Here is a 22,874-nt window from a genome sequence, read left to right on the forward strand (position 1 = left end):
GAGGAATGAGGAGCAACAGCCCATATATACTAAAAGATTAAACCCACTTGTGTAGGTGGGCAGGTGAGGAAGACATACTGAGCTGTTGGATGGACTAGGGGCATTTCCCGACACAGACAGGTAAGAATGGGACAGAGGAACACATGAGTGACCGAAAGGTCGCCGATTAAAAATCTGTCTGTGCCCTTGAGCAAGGTAGTTATCCCTAATTGCTCCTGCAGGTCGATCTGGATAAGTGTCTGCTAAAGGCTTTTCAATTAGGAACATTTGTTTTGATTTCAGAGTTGACAAATATAAATGGAGTCGACCCCAACTCTGCCACACATTATTGATTCATTACTGATAAAATTGTGCTTCTTAGCTATTGCTTTTCACTCTAAAGATTAATTTACGGGAAGCCGGTGTTCCATCAGGAAGCTGATCAGACACAGAACTGAAACAGTTTAAAAGAGCAAACATTATACAACACAGTTTACCCAGGGACGGTACAGGGAAACCTAAACTGGTTCGTACGCACACATACAATCTAAGCAGGGTTTAGCATAATTTGGGTAAGACGATCATATAATATTAAATTAGTCCGGTAGTTTCTGCAACATATTGGGTGTTTCTGGAGCACACCCAGTAACTGCATTTTGTAGTTTGTTTATTGTAGCAATAAAAGGTTGAGTTAAGGAAACATGTTCTTGGACAAAGTCCATATCTAAAACATGTTACATCTGCTGGTCAAACATTGTATTTGTTTGTTAAGAAACAACTAGCTTCAATGATGAGATCCATTGAAGTTGCCTTGAGTTCATGTCAAAGACCATCCTACCAAAGGCAAAGACCACACAGGAACAATAACACACAGATACATACAGGCAAAGACACGTTTCAGAAATAAGTAGATGTTTATTATCAACAAAGACTCAGTCATACAGGAGGGGGGATTTATAAGAGTAGGGGGGAGAAACAGATCTGCACTCATTACTACCAAAGACAGAAATTATTACTTTGATCTATTTTTCTTTAAAAAAAAATGTGCCTTTACATTTTTGTATTTCATACAAGTAACAAATTGGACAAATTCATCAAAAAAAGGCAATATTCTACAATTCCATTTGACTAAAAATATGCTTGGTTAAAAAGAGGTGGTCAAATATTGACCAATAATTGTTTTCTTTTCATACTAATATAAAACCAGATCTACTATCTAGAAAAGGTTTAAAAAAAAAAAAGTTTATTTACAAACAGACAAAAAAACAAAAACAAAGTGTAGGAAAAAGTTGATCCTAATTCGAAGGCAACAGGTTATTGGTTATTGCAGGCTTTTTCCCAGCCCAGCACATGATTCAACTAACCAACTAATCATGATCTTCATTTAAACCACTATTCAAATTGGGTGTATTGCTGCTCTGGAGCTAAAACCCTCAAGGAGTTGTTCACCCCTGCCCAGACTAGAGTACCCTCCTATCCACTGATACAGGGTCAGATAGTTTTTCATCCGACCCATGAATATGGATAGACTGTGCATAAAGGATCTGGGGGTAGTGTAATGCTTACGATTTGGTAAAATCTGATCCCAGATCAGTGGTTAGGGTTAGTGTAATGCTTAAGGTTAGGACTGGGCATAGCAAAATTGTATCCTAGATCTGTGGTTAGCATCTTTGGGTTTCAATGATTATTTCTGGTGACGAGGGAGAGAGGCTGGGACTGGAGCATGGCATGATGGGAGCTCATCGTCGATTGGTGGATGGAGGTGGTAGGAGCTAAGCCAGAGGTGAAGGGGATTGGTCCAGTAAGGAGCGGCGGAGTCTGGTTACTGGATGAGCTCGTGTGGGGAGAAAAGGGGGGATGAGAGGAAGAGGATTGAGATGAAGTGGTCTTAGTGGTGAGGGGCAGGTGTGTGTGAGTGAACAAGTGTGGGTGTGTGTGAGACTGGATGTGGGTGTAAGTCTGACCGTGTGTCTCCCTGTGCGAGTGTGGGCGAGGGGGTTTGGTGGTGAGGGAGAGGGGCTGGACCTGCTCAGGATGTGTGTGCTCAGAGTGAGAGTGTGTGTGTTCAGTGTGTGTGGGTGCGGGAGCGGCAGGAGAGGCCAGAGCAGTGGTGGGCGTGGCTGGAGAGTCCAGGGAGGAGGCGGGACTAGCCTGGGACAGGTGTGTGTGTGTCAGGTGTGTGTGAGAAACACTGGGCCTCTCCTGAGTTCCATACGACACACATGACTTCTTGGGCTGTGGAGAGAAGTGCTCTGGAGAGACAAAATAAAACACTGATCAGTCTTTGCCGTTAGTTTCCAGTAATGTCAAAAAATATAGTTTGGTGACTTCTCATAATTCTCTGGTGTTGGAAGTCACTTACCCTCTGGAGCAGCAGACTGGGTGTGTGTTATTTGTCCATCTGGAGCAGTCTCTGGCCTGCCATCTCTCTTCCTCTTCTTTCTCTTCCCCTGCACACAAACAACCAATCACATCACACCCTCCACCTCAAAGCAACCAATCAAATCACTACTAAATGTTTACTATAGTACTTACGTAGTTGTCTCTAGCTGACCATCCAGGGTAGAGTTGGGAGTGTAGCTGTCTCTCTTTACGGGCCATATCGTAGTATTTTGACTGCTCCTCACGAGATAGAGAGTGCCACTGTAGAGAGACACACACACACACACACAAAGGGTTAACACATGCTCCCTTCTGGAGCATAGGCCATCGACAACAGTTTTCAGTATGAACACAGCCATTGTATAATCCTCCAAAGAAAGACAGTGTGCAAGCTCACGCTGCCACTTACCCTGCGTCCCAGTATCTGGTTGATGGCAGCGCTCTCCTTCAGCGTGCACTCTGCCACCACCTTGGGTCTCTGCTCCTTCATGTACAGCATAAAGGCATTCAGGGGCTTTTTCACATGGGGCTTCTTCTCCTCCTCTTTCTCTCTGTCCCCCATGGATACGCCACACCTACACACACCAGACAGAGACAGTCAGTGAGTCGGCAAGAGGTGTTAACATGTGTGTGATAGAAAGGTGTGTGTTTGGATGCGTACCCGTGGCGGTTGCCGTCTCTTGGTTCCTGTTTGATCGCCGTGGAAACGATGGCAGGGTGAGGGACAGACGTCTGCAGGGACGGGACCATGTGGGGCGAGAAGCGACTGGCCACCAAGCTGTCAATCACACACACAGGTCCATAAAGCATAAATGCCATTTGAAATGACATGATTGCTGTAATAAATACAGAGGTTCTCAAAGTGGGTCCGGGGCTCAAAATATAACGATCAATAAACATTTTTTCATGAATATTACTAATAACCGATGAAACACATTTTGATCAGGGGATTCGCGTAATAAGTTGAGGGAGCAATATAATTTTCTTCATCTCCAGTAGATGTTAACAACCCTGGGCAACATGGACCAGGGAGGCTCACAGGGGGATATTGGTATCCATAGTACTCCACCAATTACTCATTATCCAAATCAATACTTCTTGTATTTAATTAAAGCATAAAAAAAAGCAGCCACATTTTCTCTCTGCGTTATGGCAAATTGTGTAGAATTCTAGAATATTAGCTTTAATGCGGCAACAACATAAATCTCTGCCCCATGACAAATTGTATAGATTTGCAGAAAATGAGCTTGGACACTGCAACATTTTCTCACCGATGCCAAAAGGCAGGCCTTTAAAAATGTTATTTCCCAGGGCCCGACACTTGGTTCATCCGGCTGAAGTCATAGTAAAAATGTTCTATTTCAAAAGGGGTCCAGGCCACAAACAGTTTGAAAGCCCTTGCTTTACAGATATAAGTCCAGTCTCTATAGTATTAAGTCTCCAGAGCAGTAATACATGGATGTGTGTGAGTGATTAGGTGAGCTGTACCTGGACATAGAAGAGTTCATGGCGAGAGCTGCAGGGTAGGATGGTCTAAATCCCCCCGCTGGAATACCGTACATAGACTGGCCCGGCCTGGAGACAAAGAGAGAGGGGAAACAGTGTCACTTGTGTTGCAATATCATTCATTCGGCTAGAAATTGTTAGCAAAATAAACTAAACCATCATTGTATCCATCACAAGATGGTAAATGTGAGTGTGTGACTCACAGCCAGCCCAAAGGATGTGTCATGTGTCCCATGCCTCCAGGAGAGAGAGGGTAGTAGGGGGAGAGCTCTGCTGGGTGGGGAGTGCGGGGAAGACCTGGAAGGTGGAGAAGGACAGTGGAGAGAAAGCAACACACACATATACACACAGTTAAAGTCAGAAGTTTACATACAACTTAGCCAAATACATTTAAACTCAGTTCACAATTCCTGACATTTAATTTGAGTAAAAATGCCCTGTCGTAGGTTAGTTAGGATCACCACTTTATTTTAAGAATGTAAAATGTCAGAATAATAGTAGAGAGAATGATACATTTCAGCTTTTATTTCTTTCATCACATTCCCAGTGGGTCAGAAGTTCACATACACTCAATTAGTATTTGGTAGCATTGCCTTTAAATTGCTTAACCGGTTTTGGAGACTGGTTTTTGTTCGGAATTTCAGATGACTGACTTGCCCAAAGTAAACTGCCTGTTACTCAGGCCCAGAAGCTAGGATATGCATAAACTTGGTAGCATTAGATAGAAAACCCTCTGAAGTTTCTAAAACTGTTCAAATGTCTGAGTATAAGAGAACTGATATGGCATGCGAAAACCAGAGGAAAATCCATCCGGAAATGTAATTTGAGGTCACAGTCCATAAGAAATACAAATAGAAAGGACCCATATTGCAGTTCCTATGGCTTCCACTAGATGTCAATTCTTTAGAAAGGGTTTCAGGCTTGTTTTTTGAAAAATGAGTAGTTGGAAAAACTACAAGGTGTCTCATTAGAAAAGTGGTCTTGTTAGAGCGTGAATGAGGTGCGCACTCTTCATTATTTATCTTGACAATTCAACATACTATTCTCCATCTTAAATATGATCGTTAATTTAGATATTAGAGTACCTGAGGATTAATTAGAAACAGCGTTTGACTTGTTTGGACAAACTTTACTGGTAACTTTTTGGATTAGTTTGTATGCATGTTGAATGAGTGGATTACTGAGATCATTGGCGCCAACTAAACATACTTTTTTTAAATATAAAGGACTTAAACAAAAACGACCATTCATTGTGTAGCTGGGACCCTTGGGAGGAAGAGGAAGCTCTTCAAAGGGTAAGTGATTTATTTAACCACTATTTGTGATTCTGTGACACCTGTGCTGGTTGAAAAAGTATGTGTGGGGAGCTGTCCTCAGATAATCGCATGGTATGCTTTTGCCGTAAAGCCTAAAAAGAGTAAATCTGACAACGCAGTTAGATTAACTTCTTATGGCTGGGGGGCAGTATTGAGTAGCTTGGATGAATAAGTTGCCCAAAGTAAACGGCCTACTCCTCAGTCTCAGTTGCAAATATATGTATATTATTATTAGTATTGGATAGAAAACACTAAAGTTTCTAAAACTGTTTGAATGATGTCTGAGTATAACAGATCTCATATGGCAAGCAAAATCCTGAGGAGAAATCAAAACAGGAAGTGAGAAATCTGAGCTTTGTATGTATTCACCAGAGTCCCCAATGAAATCCCCTTGAGATATGATGTTGCACTGTCTAGGGGTTCCACTAGATGTCAACCATCAATAGAAATTATAATGAGACTTCTGGTGTTGTGGGAGTGAATGATAGCAGAATCAGTCAGGTGTCTGGGAGTCAGCCATTTTCTGATCATGCTTATTCCTCATGGTCACTTGCGTTCCATAGCTCATGAAGACAAGAAGGAATAGTCCGGTCGGAACTTTATTGAAGCTATATGTTAAAAACATCCTAATGATTGATTCTGTACATAGTTTGAATTTTTTCTTTGACCTGTAATATAACTTTTTGAAGTTTTTGTCCGATGTAACGCTGACCAGAATGAGCGTTTGGATATGTATACCAAACGCGCTAACAAAACAAACATTTATTGTGGACCTGGGATTCCTGGAGTCCTTTCTGATGTAGATCAAAGGTAAGGGAATATTTATCATGTAATTTCTTGTTTGTTGACGTCAACATGGCAGCTATTGTGACAAATGTTTCTAAGCGCCGTCTCAGATTATTACATGGCTGGTTTATTCCGCAAAGTATTTTTGAAATCAGACACAGCGGCTGCATTAACTAAGGAGAGGTATATCTATAATTCCATGTGTATTATCATCTACATTTATGATGAGTATTTCTGTTGAATGATGTGGCTATGCAAAATCACTGGATGTTTTTGGAACTAGTTTTTGGAACGCGCCAATGTAATCTCATATTTTGATAAATATGAACTTTATCAAACAAAACACATGTATTGTGTAACATGAAGTCCTATTAGTGTCATCTGATGAAGATCTAAGGTTAGTGATTAATTTTCTCTATTTGTGGTTTTTGAAACTCCTCTCTTTGGCTGGGGGAAAAACAACGGCTGTGTTTTTCTGTGGCTATGTGGCGACCTAACAATTGTTTGTGGTGCTTTTGCTGTAAAGCATATTTGCAATTGGATACTGTGGTTGGATTAACAATGAGAATAGCTTTAAAATGGTATGAGACATGTATGTTTGAGGAATGTTAATTATGAGATTTTTGATGTTTTGAAAATGGCGCCCTACACTTTGACTGGCTGTTGTCATATTGCCCCCGTTAACAGGATTGCAGCCATAAGAAGTTAACAAGAAGTTGAGCTTTTAAATGACACATTGTATTTTCATGAATGTTGAATATTACGATTTTTTATTTTGAATTTCGCACTCTGCAATTTCACCGGAAGTTGTCGAAGAAAAAAGGTTAACTTGGGTCAAATGTTTCGGGTAGCCTTCCACAAGCTCCCCATAATAAGTTGGGTGAATTTCGGCCCATTCCTCCTGACAGAGCTGGTGTAACTGAGTCCGATTTGTAGGACTCCTTGCTCACACACTCTTTTTCAGTTCTGCCCACAAATGTTCTATGGGATTGAGGTCAGGGCTTTGTGCCACACCACTCCAATACCATGACTTTGTTGTCCTTAACTTCTTGGTGACAGGGGGCAGTATTTTCACATCCGGATGAAATGCATGCCCAAATTCAACTGCCTGCTACTCATCCCCAGAAGATAAGACATGCATATTATTAGTAGATATGGATAGAAAACACTGACGTTTCTAAAACTGTTTGAATCATGTCTGAGTATAACAGAACTTATTTGGCAGGCGAAACACAGAGGTCACTCCATTCAGATGTTTTTTTTTTTTTGAGGTCACTCTTTTCAATGGGTTTTCATTGGGAATCCACATTTCTAAGAGACCTTCTTGTAGTTCCTATCACTTCCACTGGATGTCAACAGTCTTTAGATATTGGTTGAGGTTTTTCCTTTGTGTAATGAAGTACGGCCATCTTGAACGAGGGTCACTTGAAGATAGAGGCATGTGACCAGAAAGCATGCTACAGTTTGTTTTACTCCTGTATTGAACACAGATCATCCAGTCTTCAATTTGATTGATTATTTATGTAAAAAAAAACACCTAAAGTTGTATTACAAAAGCAGTTTGAAATGTTTTGGCAAAGTTTACAGGTAACTTTTGAGATATTTTGTAGTCACGTTGCTCAAGTTGGAACCGGTGTTTTTCTGGATGAAAAGCTCAAAATAAAATGGACATTTTGGATATATATAGACTAAATTAATCAAACAAAAAGGACCATTTGTGATGTTTATGGGACATATTGGAGTGCCAACAAAAGAAGCTCGTCAAAGGTAAGGCATGAACTATATTTTTATTTCTGCGTTTTGTCGTGTCTGCAGGGTTGAAATATGCTTCCCTCTCTGTTTACTATGGTGCTATCCTCAGATAATAGCATTGTTTGCTTTCGCAGAAAAGCCTTTTTGAAATCTGACATGTTGGCTGGATTCACAACAAGTGTAGCTTTAATTTATTTTCAAAATATTGTCTGAGTATAACAGCACTGATATTGCAGGCGAAAACGTGAGGAAAATCCAACCCAGAAGTGGCCTCTATTTTGAAAGCTCCATGTTCCATAGCCTGCCTTCACTCCATTTAAAGGGATATCAAATCAACCAGATTCCTTTTCCTATGGCTTCCCCATGGTGTGAACAGTCTTTAGACAGTTTCAGGCTTTTATTTTGAAAAATGAGCAAGAAAGATCACATCGCGTCACTGTATGATGGCTGGGTGCCAGCAGCATTTTGTATGTGCAACAGCTTGGAGCAGCCATTTTCTTTCTCTCTCTCTCCTATTGAAGAAGCTACAGTCCCGGTTGATATATTATAAAAACAACCTGACGATTGATTAGAAAAAACTTTGACATGTTTCTACGAACATTACGGATACTATTTGGAATTTGTCTGCGATGTCGTGATCGCTCGAGCTTGTGGATTTCTGAACATACCTCCATTTGGTTGGCGCGTTATTTTAGATATAAAAATAATCTTTATGGAACAAAAGGAACATTTATTGTGTAACGGAGTGTCTCGTGAGTGCAAACATCCGAAGATCAAAGGTAAGCGATTTAATTTATTGCTTTTCGTGACCAATCTACTTGGCTGCTAGCTGTTTGTAATATTTTACCTACTGAGAGAGATGTCCTTACAGACGCTTGGTATGCTTTCGCCGAAAAGCTTTATTGAAATCTGACACGCCAGGTGGATTAACAACAAGCTATGCTGTTTTGCTATATTGCACTTGTGATTTGTCATTTAATTTAAATTTGGCGCTCTGAAATTCAGCGGTGGTTGACGAAAAAGATCCCGCTACGCGGGATGGGTGCATCAAGAAGTTATGCCATTTTGCCACAACTTTGAAAGTATGCTTGGGGTCATTGTCCATTTGGAAGATGTCTTGAAATGTTGCTTCAATATACCCACCTCATTTTCCTACCTCATGATGCCATCTATTTTGTAAAGTGCACGAGTCCCTCCTGCAGCAAAGCACCCCCACAACATGATGCTTCCACCCCCGTGCTTCATGGTTGGGATGGTGTTCTTCAAATGGCAAGCACCTCCCTTTTTCCTCCAAACATAACAATGGTCATTATGGCCAAACAGTTCTATTTTTGTTTCATCAGACCAGAGGACATTTCTCCAAAAAGTACAATCTCTGTCCCCATGTGCAGTTGCAAACCATAGTCTGGCTTTTTTATGGCGGGTTTGGAGCAGTGGCTTCTTCCTTGCTGAGCGGTATGTCGATATAGGACTCGTTTTACTGAGGATATAGATACTTTTGTACCGGTTTCCTCCAGCATCTTCACAAAGTCCTTTGCTGCTGTTCTGGGATTGATTTGCACTTCTCGCACCAAAGTACGTTCATCTCTAGGAGACAGAACGCGTCCCCTTCCTGAGCGGTATGACAGCTGCGTGGTCCCATGGTGTTTATACTTGCTTACTATTGTTTGTACAGATGAACATGGTACCTTCAGGCATTTGGAAATTACTCCCAAGAATGAACCAGACTTGGAGGTCTACAACATTTTTCTGAGAACTTGGCTGATTTTTTGATTTTCCCATGATGTCAAGCAAGAGTTTAAAGGTAGGCCTTGAAATACTTCCACAGGTACACCTACATTTGACTCAAATTATGTCAATTAGCCCACCAGAAGCTTCTAAAGCCATGACATAATTTTCTGGAATTTTCAAAGCTGTTTAAAGGCACAGTCAATTTAGTGTATGTAAACTTCGGACACACTGGGATTGTGATACATTGAATTATAAGTGAAATAATCAGTCTGTAAACAATTGTTGGAAAAATTACTTGTGTCATGCACAAAGTAGATGTCCTAACCAACTTGCCAAAACTATAGTTTGTTAACAAGAAATGTGTGGAGTGGTTGAAAAATGAGTTAATGAATCCAACCTAAGTGTATGTAAACTTCCGACTTCAACTGTATGTGTGTTATATATATATAAATATATAAATAAATAAAACACACATCCATTGTTACAGAGAGACTAGCGAGAGGGATGAGGAGGTTCCATACCTGTGTCAGGTGAGAGGTGAGGAGGGGGTGTCCGCGGGGGGAAGGGGTCTGGACTGTAGGACAGGAGGGGAGAGAAGGGGGGCAGGTGACCGTGCTGCACCACTGGTACCTTATTGGACTAGAGAGGAGAAGAGCGAGAGGGATGAGAGCAAGAGATTAGGAACAGAGGAAAGTTCTTACTGTGTCTGGTCACAAGGAGTAACAGTTTCTCCCCTAGGTGGAACTTTCACTACATTGAGCATATCGGGATATTATTTTTTGATAATATATCATATAGTTTTGACAATATCGCAATATTATTTGCCTTATTTGCTTGTTCTTTATCTTTTTAAATAGGCATCCACATTTTTTTCCCCCCAGCACTTATTTACATGACTGACAAACTTGTTTTCTCATGACTCTCGTCCCTCTGCAGCAGCAATATGTTTGGAACATCGAATCAAAATAAATCAGTATCGTGAGAATCGCAATACATTTTGTATTGGCACCTAAGTACCGTGATAATATCGTAGCGTCCGGTCCCTGGCAATTCTCGGCCCTACTGTACAACGCCTTAAAATCTACACATGAGCATAAGGGCTTGTTTCTGGGTAGGGCCTCTCTGTCTGACTATCAATGACAGGGGATCAGTCCTCCATGGCAGAGCAGGTCTATCCTCAGATACACAACACACACTGGCTAATACTCACTGGAATACAATCCCGCTCATCTTATACACACTCACTCCACCGATCTTAGACACACACACCCCGAGGTGTGAAAGTCCTGTGTCTCCATGCTGAATAGTGTTAATCTGCCTGAACATTCCAGTGTCTGTCTGCAGCGAGTTTGAGGGAGGTCAGGAGTCAGGTCACCTGAGTGCTTTGTGTGTATGTATGTGTGTGTGTGGGTGGGTGCACTCTAGGAGACAATCTAAATGGCTTATACTAGCAGAGCAGGGTTACATACCCAGGTACGTTTTGTAAGAAAGACCAGGTACTTAGCAAGAAGCTAGCTTGAGCAACAGTTGGCCTTTTAGATGTCAGTTAGGGTGTTTTAATTTTATTTATGTAAACTTATCTAGGCAAGTCCATTAAGAACAAATTCTTATTTACAATGAGGGCCTACCCTGGTCAAACCCCCCCCCTAACGACGCTGGGCCAATTGTGCTCCAACCATTGTCACTGCATGGTGGCTAGATTGTGAAGCGTGCACACACGGTGTGATGGTATTTGGATAGCATTTTATGTTTTTGACAAAACAATAATCGCTCCACATTTGCTTTTATGGGTAAGTAGTGCATGACGATAAGGTGGAAACAAATACATTATTCTAAGTGATTTCAATGGCTCTCTTCTGAAAGTTTTACACTTAAAATTTCAGCATTTTCATCCATTTCCTACGCTCTTTTGAGACCATTTCCACACTGCCACATAGGGCTGCACAATATGGGCAAAAATCTAGGCCTTATTTTTTTACCAAATATTGCAATTGCAATTTGACTTGCGATTTAGATCAAAAAACTTGGGGGAACGTTAGAATATAATAGTGGGCACTTCGAATACAGTGTTTGACATGACAAATAAAAAAAGACGGAGTAGTTGTGACAGGGTAGGAACCAAAGTGTTGGTCAGTGTTTCCTAGGGGACCCTATAACCTTTGGTTACATTAAAATGTTCTCTTAGCTACGTCATGTAACATTCACGCTTTGCCTATTCCCCTTTGATTTGGAAAGAAATGTGCTGATTTAGGCCTACACCATCACTAGTACAAGGCTGTATTAGCTAGCTACGTTTGCTCTGACTCAGTCGATTTATTAGCTAGCTAGTTAGCCAGACATCTAACTAATGTCAAAAACAATACATTTTTGAAACATGCTAAGACAAACTAGCTGTTTGCAGACAGTAAGATACACAAACAAAGTGTAATTATAGAACGCTTGTAGATTTATATTTAGTAAAGTGGAAATCAGCATGGTGGTCATCAACATCTTGTTGCATGTGCTGCATTGACCATGCAAACTGAACGCAACAACTGCACGCTCCTTGAGTGACAGGGGTGGGAGCTTGGGCTGTGTGGAAAGTGGCATGGAGAGAGAGAAGAGGAGAGAGAGATCTCAAGTTGCGGGGGAAACTATATTAAATGGACGCTACACACGGCGCAGTAGCGTATCACATATATCACGTATCACAAACATTGAAAAAATGTTATATAAAAGGTGAAGTAAAAACCAAAACTGGTCCGTGCATCAATACCGGTATATAGTAAAACACAGTATACCGCCCAGCCCTAAGACACACAAACCCACCATGTGAGCGGGGGAGGTGGAGCGAGGGTCTTTTAAAGCAGAGGTTCCAGGAACATCCAGCATGGGCCACTTCATCTGTAGATACTGGAGAGAAAGACAAAGGAATGGGGAGAGAGAATTCAAAGATTTAAAGACTGCGTGCAAACAATTAAGCGCCACACAAAAAAATGTAACTGTGGACAAACAACATATCATGAAATGGGTACAGCTGGTAGGATGTGTGTGCGTTAGTGTGAGAGGTGAGAATGAGAAGTGAATTCCGATGACTCTCCACATGGGTCCTGGTCGGATTACTTTCTGCAGACATCTGGTGAGTGTATCAGTCAGACTCCAGCTGTACGTCTCTCTGCATGAAGGTTTATGTGTGGGAGCGCATTAGTTTAGAAAAGCAGCGGGCACACACACATGCTTTTAACGTAGGGCACAACCGCTCAGCGGTCAGTCACCACTCCAAGGTGGTGAGACAGGAAGGAAGAAGGGATAAGATATAGGGCTAAAAATGGACATGGCAATATAGAGGAGTAGAAAAGGGGAGAGTGTCGGGGAATGTGTGTCAGGGTTGTGGTATAATGTTCACAGCAGACCAACATGCTACGTCGAGTCACTGACTTTCAGTTGAGGAAAAAAAACAAGAGCACACGCACATCATGGATAAGGGTCCCATTGTGTGGCAGGTCAAATAAAACTCAAATAATGAGGACCACAAGAACATAATAAGTGTTTGCCTGTGCAGGGAGTGTGTTCACTGCACAAGGAGAAAGTGTAGAGGAGAGAGTGTGTGTGTGAGGGAGAGTGGGGCTGAGCACACACACACACACACCGGCCTCCAGTACACACACACATATATACCCCCATTCCAAGGCCCCAGGAAGTTCTGGCTGTGAGTTCTAAATGAAACCAGCTGTTAGAAATACCATACTGATGAAGCCTACACAACTCTGCCTCTCCCTCTTTATCCCTAAACAATCAGTAGTTTGCTGTACAATCATGATGTTGCTGCATGGCTGGAGGCTAAACTTACTGCTTCTTACAAAACACCAAGATAGAAACCACACACACCAACACCCCCTTCCCTCCACTTAGGTTTGTGAATGCTATTCACCATAAATGAAAAGGGTGCGTAAACAGTACACGGCTTGACATACAGGAGTGTCCGCCGGCCAGGCGACATTATATATTTTAAATTAGCATGCCATTCTGTGCTTACATTAAACCAAAATATTAAACGCAACATGTAAAGTGTTGGTCCCAAAGTTTCATGAGCTGAAATAAGATTGCAGAAATTGTTCACACACAAAGAGCTTACTTCTCCCAAATGCTGTGCACAAATTTGTTTACATCCCTGTTAGTGAGTTTCTCCTTTGCCAAGATAATCCATCCACCTGAAATGTGTGGCATATTAAGAAGCTGATTAACCACCATGATCATTACTCAGGTGCACCTTGTGCTGGGGACAATAAAAGGCCACTGAAATGTGCAGTTGTGTCCCACAACCCAATGCCAAAGATGCCTCAAGTTGAGGGAGTGTGCAATGAGCATTCTGACTGCAGCAATGTCCACCAAAGCTGTTGCCAGAGAATTGAATGTTAATTTATCTACCATAAGCCACCTCCATTGTTTTAGAGAATTTGGCATAACAGAAACTATGGGATTACACAACAGAAGCTCATCTGCGTGCTCGTCATCCTCACCAGGGTCTTGACCTGACTGCAGTTCCGCGCCATGTCCGACCTCAGTGGGAAAATGCTCACTTTGACGGCCACTGGCATGCGGGAGATGTGTGAATCCCGGTTTCAACTATACCGGGCATTTGGCATGCAGCATGTACAGCACCGTGGGGAGAGCAGTTGCTGATATCAACGTTGTGAACAGAGTGCCACATGGTGGTGCTGAGGTTATGAGTAGGCATAAGCTACAGAAAAAAAACAACTTGCATTTTATCTATGGCAATTGGAATGCTCAAAGATACCGTGACGATATCCTGAGGCCCATTTTCGTGTCATTCATCCACAGCCACCACCTCATGTTTCAGCATGATAATGCACGGCCTCACGTCACAAGGATCCATACACAATTCCTGGAAGCTGAAAATGTCCCAGTTCTTCCATGGCCATACTCAGACGTCATCATTGAGCATGTTTGGGATACTCTGTGTCGACATGTATGACAGCACATTCAAGCACGTTCCAGAAGAGGAGTGGGACTACATTCAACAGCCTGATCAACTCGTAGATGTCGCACTACGAGACAAATGGTGGTTTTCTGATACACGCCCCTACTTAAGGTATCTGTGACCAAGAGATGCATATCTGTATTCCCAGTCATGGAAAATCCATAGATTAGGGCGTAATAAATGTATTTAAATCGACTGATTTCCTTATATGAACTGTAAAGCATTAAAATCTTTCCCATCTTTGATGCACCTGTACTGACCTCGCCGTCTGGATGGTTGCGGGGTGAACAGGCCGTGGCACGGTTGGTTGATGTTCTTGATGATTTTCTTGGGCTTCCTCTGACACCGGATGTTATTTATGTCCTGGAGGGCAGGCAGTGTGCCCCCAGCGATGCATTGGGCAGATCGCACCACCTTCTGGAGATCTCTGACACAGCCCGACAGGATGTGAAGGTAGTGAGGGTCTTTTGCCTCCTTGGGTTGAAGAGGACCTGTTGCGTCTTCTTCACCACACTGTGTGGGTGGACCATTTCAGATTGTAGCTTTTCAACCTGAAGTTTTTCCTGTCAATGTGGATGGGGGCAGTTTCCCTCTGCTGTCTCCTGAAGTCTTCAATCAGTTCCTTCATTTTGTTGATGTTGAAGCATTCAGACCCTTTTCCCAGTTCTTTGACGAAGCACCTTTGACAGCTATTACAGACTCCAGTCTTCTTGGGTATGACTAGGGTTGCACATTTTGGGGATATTCAGAGGTGGAAACTTTCCATGGAAATATATGGGAATTCATATTAATACCATTTAAATGTATTTGTTATTTTTGCATTGGATATATTTACCATATCATATGGAGACAGAAACAAACCTTTTACCTTATCATAAGTAGACAATTGCAAATGACTAAATCCTTCCAAAATAAAACATTTAGTTACGAATTTAACTTTAATTAAATTAGTTGACTCTTCACATGGGATGATTTCACTGAAAAACAAAAGGGAATATCGAATGACACCCAATGGCCTATCACATCCCCAAAAATGTTTTTCAACATACTAAAGCTTTGGTTGTCTTCCTCTCAGGCTTCCATGTCTTCTCCCTGGACCTTCTCAATGTCCACCTCTTGAACATCAGTCCGTGAGGCCTCCTCTTCACTGTCACTTTCCAACCTTGTTGAGGATGGCTCGTTGTCAGGCTCAAAAAGCCTCAAATATGCCCGGATGGCCACCAATTTTTCAACCCTTGTATTGGTCAGCCTGTTGTGTGTTTTGGTGTGTCTGTTCCCAAATAAGGACCAGTTGCGCTCTGAGACGGCTGATGTTGGTGGGATTTGGAGGATGGAGGCAACAGGGGAAAGAGCCTCAGATGCGCAAAGTCCCTTCCACCAGGTGGCTGATGAGATATGTTGGCACGACTGCCATATTGCATCTCCATCCCAAAGCCCTTGCTTGGAAGTATACTTCGCAGACCGCCAAGAACCTTGCTCTCATCCAGGCCAAGGTGGCGAGACACGGTAGTGATGACACCATAGGCCTTGTTGATCTCCGCACCAGACAGGATGCTCTTGCCAGCATACTTGGGGTCCAACAAGTACTCTGCAGTGTGTAGGTGCTTCAGGCAGAAGTCTTCACACATTTTGATGCATTTCAGAACTGTAGTTTCCTCTGCTTGGAGCAACAGTGAAGTGGGCAGGGCAGTACGAATTTCTTCCCTTACATCTGCAAGCAGAGTGAACATCAGACAGGATGGCATTGTCTCCCTCAATCCGTGCAAAGGTTACTGCAATAAGTTTCAGGAGTTTCAGGGTAGAGTAGATAAAGCATGTCTGGTTGGGGGGGGTGTTTGCTGGACAAAGAACATTCCGAAATCTCTTCCAATACACATTGCCTGTGAGCAGAGGTGAACCAGTTGCATACACAGCTTATGCAAGAAATTCATCAGCATTTCTCTGACTGCGTTCCTCCATTGAGTCAAAAAACCTTCTGATTCCAGGAGGACCATGAGCTGTTGCTATCGATAAGGTGTCTAATTCATAATTTTCACCTCGAATAGTAGTAGAGGGACTTTTGTCAGAGGTTGCTTGTTGTGAGCGCTGAGGGAACTTTATGCACTTGGCCAGATGATTCTGCATCTTTGTTGCATTCTTCACATATGATTTGGCACAGTATTTGCAAATGTACACAGCTTTTCCTTCTACATTAGCTGCAGTGAAATGTCTCCACACATCAGATAGTGCCCGCAGCATTTTCCTGTAAAGTTTAGAACAATGAGTTTTTAAAAAATTACAACTATTCCATGTACAGATAAATAGTTAGGCAGTTAGATTAAACAACTCCTTTGAAAGATAAAATGTTTTAAAATGAAACGTGTATGGAAACAGGTGAATCAACACTCATAGCAGGCTCAAGCAAGATAAACCCCACATGGTGGCAAAAACTAACTAGCGGAAACTTAAGTTATAAATGATTTAAACACTTTGCTGTAGGCTACTATTTAACTTGTTGAATCTAGGGGTAATTTTTGTATTTTTGGAAAAATAACGTTCCCTAAGTAAACAGGCTATTTTTCAGAACTAGAAAATAGAATATGCATATAATTGACAGCTTAGGATAGAAAACTGTAAAGTTTCCAAAACTGTAAAGATATCGTCTGTGAGTATAACAGAACTGCTATTGCAGGCAAAAGAATGATAACAATCCAATCAGGAACGCAGCGGTTTCTAAATAAGAGTCCCTTCCTATGCTTCCCTATTGAGCAGTGAACGGGATATCAACGAGATTCCTTTTTCTATGGCTTCCTTAATGTGTCTAGTATCACAAGATATAGTTTCAGGCTTTTATTTTGAAAAATGAGCCTGAGCGACAGCATTGCGTCTGTGTCCACCTGATGGCTCTTTGTGTATGTCACGCAAAAGACAGAGGTAGCCATTTTTCCACCCGGTCTTACTGAAAAAAGCTTTGTCCCGGTTGATATATTATCGAATAGATATTTGAAAAAAACCTTGAGGATTGATTATAAACAACGTTTGCCATGTTTCTGTCGATATTATGGAGCTAATTTTGTTGTGACCGCAATTTCCTGTCATTTTCTCAGCCAAACGTGAAGAACTAGCGGAGCTATTTTTGGCTACAAAAATATTTTTTCCTCAAAAAAGGAACATTTGCTATCTAACTGGGAGTCTCGTGAGTGAAAACATCCAAAGCTCAAAGGTAAACGATTTCATTTGATTGCTTTTCTGATTTTGTGACCAGATTGCCTGCTATCAATAAGCATGTGTAAGTTTTGTATTGCTTTGGCTGTAAAGCATATTTTCAAAATCTGAGATGACAGGGTGATTAACAAAAGGCTAAGCTGTGTTTGGCTGGATCAGACAAGAACATTAAAAGACTTGTCCCGAAGCCACTCCTGCATTCTCTTGGCTGTGTGCTTAGGGTTGTTGTCTCGTTGGAAGGTGAACCTTTGTCCCAGACTGAGGCCCTGAGCAGGTTTTCATCAAGGATCTGTACTTTGCGGCGTTCATCTTTCATTTGATCCTGACTAGACTCCCAGTCCCTGCCGCAGAAAAATATCCCCACAGCATGATGCTACCACCACGCATCACCATAGGGATGGTTTTGGCCTGGTGAAGAGCGGTGGCTGGTTTCCTCCAGACATGAAGCTTGGCATTCAGGCCAAACAGTCCAATCTTGGTTTCATCAGACCAGAGAATCTTGTTTCTCATAGACAGAGTCCTTTAGGTGCCTTTTGGCAAACTCCAAGCAGGATGTCATGTGCCTTTTACTCAAGAGTGGCTCCCATCTGACCACTGCCTGATTAGTGGAGTGCTGCAGAAATGTGTCCTTCTGGAAGGTCCTTCCATCTCCACAGAGGAACTCTGGAGCTCTGTCAGAGTGATCTTCGGGTTCTTGGCTACCTCCCTGACCAAGGCCATTCTCCCCTGATTGCTCAGTTTGCCCAGGCAGCCAGCTCTAGGAAGAGTCTTGGTGGTTGCAAACTTCTTCAATTAAAGAATGATGGAGGCCACTGTGATCTTGGGGACCTTCAATGCTACGGACATTTTTTGGAACCCTTCCCCACATCTTTGCCTCGATGCAATCCCATCTCGGAGCTCTACGGACAATTCCTTTAACCTCATGGCTTGGTTTTTACTCTGACCTGCACTGTCAATTGTGGGAATCTTCTATAGACAGTTCTGTGCCTTTCAAGGATGAAACTAGATGCACCTGAGCTCAATTGAGTCTCATAGCAAACCTGCTTTTGTTTTGTTATTATGGGGTATTGTTTGTAGATTGATAAGGGGGAAATGATTTTATCAAATTTAGAAAAAGGTGGTAACGTAACAAAATGTGGGAAAGGTGAAAGTGTCTGAATACTTTCCGAAGGCACTGTATTGTAAATAAGATATTTCTGTATTTAATTTAATAGATTTGCAAACATTTCAGAAAAGATATGCACTTCATTATGGAATATTGTGTGTAGATGGGCGAGAATTTTTTATTTATTTGAGTCGATAACAATTTTGACCAAGTCAAGGGGCTTTGAAGACACTGCATAAAACAGGAAAATCTATTTTTTTACTGCGCCTTTCTTTGTAGGCTTTATTAAGAAGGTATGATCATATATGATCATATATTTAGACTAATACCAATACATATATGATCATATATTTAGACTAATACTAATACATATATGATCATATATTTAGACTAATACCAATACATATATGATCATATATTTAGACTAATACTAATACATATATGATCATATATTTAGACTAATACTAATACATATATGATCATATATTTAGACTAATACTAATACATATATGATCATATATTTAGACTAATACTAATACATATATGATCATATATTTAGACTAATACAAATGTTGTAGATTTTGGTTCTTCGACAAATATTCGCCAGTCATAAATACATTTGTCAAATAACTTGCATATGTCCTAATACCTTCAAATATGATTTGGTTTTCTGAGACCTGTATTTGAATATCAAATTGTTGCATTTTAGTTGAAACGCAAAACAAACCATCTTTGACTACCTTGAGTATTTGATAAGTTGGCATTTTCAAATAAACTACTATAATAAAAAATCGAACTATTTTCTGCCCAGGTCTGTGGAAAACACAAAAGTCAACTCCATGTCAGCCTTGCAGACTTTGTGCAACTGACCTCATTGTCCCATGTGAGTTCACTCTTCAGACGGTCGGTATCTCTCACTCAGTGTGTGTGTGTGTGTGTGTGTGTAAAGGTTGCAGTGTGTGTTTATGTAAAGTGTGAGGCCCTCTGGCTTGTGTTTACTCCACATTGTCTCACTGGACTTAAAATACCAGGAGAGAAGGCTGTCGACAGCACACACACCATTCACAAAGAGAGAGTGAGGTAGCGAGACGTGTTAAAACAGTGTCAGTAATCTCTCCCAGCATCCCCTCCACAAATTCACTAATGCTTAGGGGTGACTGACAACCAAGTGTGTGTGTGTGTGTGTTGAAAGCTCACCAAGTGAGTAAAATCAGCAACTTAAGGCTGAATCCATCCCCAACACTCCTGTCTAACTCCAACGCGTGTGTTAAAAGAGGAAAGGGGCCAGAGCAACTCTCCCTGGGGTTACAGTATCCGTGGGGGGGTCCACCTATATCAAGCCCCGATCACAGAACGTTTCACACTTAACTTTCAGTCCTGGTCTAGAGTGCACCTGATTTCACCCTTACTGTTTAGGATACCCCTAGAGTTTTTGTTATATAATTTGGTGAGGGTAGACGCTGGACAACACACATGGTGGTGTGCTACGATTCAGCTATTGTACAATTTACATTAGCATGTAGATCTTCACTCAGACAGAGAGGCGTGCATCTCTTATACACATGCCATCTAATGAGGAGGAGGGAGCATTAACCACGGTGCTGACTAAAGTCAACACAACCTCCACTGTGTGTGCGTGTGGTAATGATCTCCTGTGGAGAGCAACATTAGGTCAATTGAGCTTCTCCACCTCCTCCTCCTCATGACAATAATAGCTCATTAATACCTGGGGAGGGGAATGTAGAGGCTGGCAGGGTATGCGAGTGAGGGGGGGGGGGGGGGGGGGGTAAACGTACATGTTAAAAGAGCAGCTTCTGCCAGTTCGTAGGGACTATTTCACATCCGAGTTAAAAAGCTAACATTATGATCTAAGATTTTATGTCTTATTAGACACAAACAGAACGGACTTAGGGGATAAACCCAAATAGGTCCTAGGCCCCAATATACAGAAAGCAAACAAAAAAACTGTTAACTACAACTAACATAGGTACACATGGATGGTGATGACAGAAATACTGTAGCATCTATACATGTCTCTCTCACACGTGCACACATTCCTGCATCAGCGTTTTAGCAGGATGGTGTTGAGGCCTGCCTGCTGCTGAAACGCTAGTGTGTTATCATAACACACCATTAATCGCTACGAGACATATTACACTGCTCAGAGTCAGAGCACACACAGAACTCATCGTTCACTGTCCCTTATAACACACACCAGATACACCGCCACACCACATAGAAAGTGTTAGTCTATGTTAGTCTAGCAGCCTTACTTGCAAAAAAATATTAGCTAAAGATTGAGTGTGTTTAATGCATGTTCGTGCATGCGTGACTGACTCACCGTCCTGGCGCCGGGTGAGAGGGCTCCGGGAGAGAGGTAGGGGTTGCCAAGGTTCCCCAGGTGACTCAGGTTAGCTAGGTTACCCAGGTCAGGGATCATCAGTAAGGGATAGCCAGCATATGGAGATGCCTTGAACAACCCACTGTCGTGTTGCTGTCTCAGAGCTGGAAAAGACACACACGCAACTTTAGCAATTGCTGATCCACTCCCTCCTGAGCTGGGGGATAGACTGGGGTCAACAGTGCTCATTGAATTGAGAGAGAGGAGGGGCGGAGGGATAGGAAGAGGGAGAAAGGAGGGTTTTGGTTGTTTCTTATAAGGGGTGTAAAATGACCTCATTTCAACAAAGCTTGTTTAAATGAATGGGGAGATAAAGGGAGACTGGGAGATAGAAAGAGAGAGGAAAGATAATGCATAGGAGAACGAGAGAAAACGGGGGAGCATTCATAAAGGATCCGTGAGAGTTACAGTTATAGTTTTTACTATGAGTTTGTAAAGTTTTAGCCACCTTCTGCAAAGAACTCTCTCTGCCTGACATAGCTCTCCCAATCTGGTCTGTGCTGCTGGGGACGTCTGTGACTGCCTGCCTGCTGACAAACACATAAACATAGTTTGTAAAACAACACAGATTGGTAGCTAGAAGACAACGGCTAGTACTGTACTGCAGTGGTTTATAGAGTGATTCAATCTTCCGTCACATTAACATTAAGCTAAGTAGACAAAATAGTTACCTCGGAGTCAGACGAACTGCTGTTGTTCTCCGTCTCGTTAACCAGCGAGGACTTGACGTCGTCCAGGTCCCGCTCAGAGGACACATTCTCGGCTGTTTTTTCCTCATGTTCCCCCTCGTCTTTAAACGAAATTAACTCATCGTTTGCCCCCAAATCATCGCCTCCTCCCCCGTCCAGCTGCGGCATCTTGGATTTCGAAACAGTGTGGTCTTGCTGTGGAAGTCCTGTTTTAGCTAGCTAAATATCCAGTTCCAAAAACCCTCTCTCAAAACACTTAGCTACCTAGCTAACACACGGTATTATTTATATTTCCACGCTTTTCAGTGGTAGTAACAATATAACCCATAAACAAGAGAATATTTATCGCAAACCCCGCAAAAATAAGCATTCAACGACTGTTCATTTTTGTTAGCTACAGTAGCTAAGCTAACTACAGTAGCTATTTGGGTAGCTGATTTCTTGACTTGCCCCCCTCGTTCCTTGTTGCGTCTTCTGGGATAGAAAAACAAGTTACAAAACACACCGACGAAACCAAAAAGTTAAATCCATGAATATTTGCATACGGGTGTAAAAATATATATATATAGCTAGGTATCTCCTCCAACTGAAAGGGAAAACGACAACAATGAAAAGTTGTGCGTCGAAGTTCGCTGAAACACGCACGCACATAAAACTTTATCCTGTTTCCCCCCGAGTAAAATCCATCCGAAGCGAAGTCAGCTCACCAGCCCTACTTTCTTGCTTATTTCGTCGTCCATTATCGTTAAAACTGAGAAAAATGTAATCGTTGTGACTTCGAGAAGAAGTTACTCGCGGGCTGTCTGTGTTCTGTTTTTGTGTGTCTGTGTTGGCGTGGGAAAGAAGAAAAGTCGCTTGGTGTTTCTGAAGTGGAGTGGAAGGAAGAGAGCTAGGCCGCCGCCGGGAGACTGGGGGAGGGGGTGAAGAGACAAGAGGGAGGGGGGAAGGGAGGAGGAGGGAAAGAGGGGGAGGAAGGTAGACAGAGGGAGGAGGGAAGACGTTTGGGCGGAGAAATCCCAGTCCAGCCATCAATCATGTGTAG

General features: G+C 42.1%; 1 protein-coding gene across 2 annotated transcripts; it reads right to left on the reverse strand.

The window, feature by feature from the left end:
• Positions 1 to 871: 871 nt before the first annotated feature.
• Positions 872 to 22,874, reverse strand: tcf7l1a (transcription factor 7 like 1a). 2 transcript variants are annotated; one of them, XM_020465663.2, is made up of 12 exons: positions 21,815 to 22,809; positions 21,592 to 21,670; positions 21,084 to 21,247; positions 12,261 to 12,344; positions 9,974 to 10,091; positions 4,071 to 4,164; positions 3,850 to 3,936; positions 3,023 to 3,139; positions 2,771 to 2,936; positions 2,515 to 2,622; positions 2,342 to 2,429; positions 872 to 2,231 (listed from the first exon to the last, which is right to left on the reverse strand). In XM_020465663.2, the coding sequence occupies exons 1-12, from the start codon at positions 21,998 to 22,000 to the stop codon at positions 1,657 to 1,659; spliced, it is 1,866 nt and encodes a 621-aa protein (XP_020321252.1). In that variant the 5' UTR covers positions 22,001 to 22,809; the 3' UTR covers positions 872 to 1,656. The 2 variants fall into 2 exon arrangements, with proteins under 2 accessions (XP_020321252.1, XP_020321251.1); XM_020465662.2 differs by having other exon boundaries at positions 875 to 2,231; positions 21,592 to 21,673; positions 21,815 to 22,874.

The sequence above is a fragment of the Oncorhynchus kisutch genome, linkage group LG29, assembly GCF_002021735.2.
Source record: "Oncorhynchus kisutch isolate 150728-3 linkage group LG29, Okis_V2, whole genome shotgun sequence".
NCBI classification, from domain to species: domain Eukaryota; kingdom Metazoa; phylum Chordata; class Actinopteri; order Salmoniformes; family Salmonidae; genus Oncorhynchus; species Oncorhynchus kisutch.

Coding starts and splice junctions, on each gene's coding strand:
- tcf7l1a (XM_020465662.2), bottom strand. CDS start 22,000: ATGCCGCAGCTGGACGGGGGAGGAGGCGATGATTTGGGGGCAAACGAT. Junction 12,345..21,083: donor TCTCACCCGGCGCCAGGACG/GTGAGTCAGTCA, acceptor CTTTCTCTCCAG/TATCTACAGATGAAGTGGCC. Junction 2,430..2,514: donor GGTCAGCTAGAGACAACTAC/GTAAGTACTATA, acceptor GTTTGTGTGCAG/GGGAAGAGAAAGAAGAGGAA.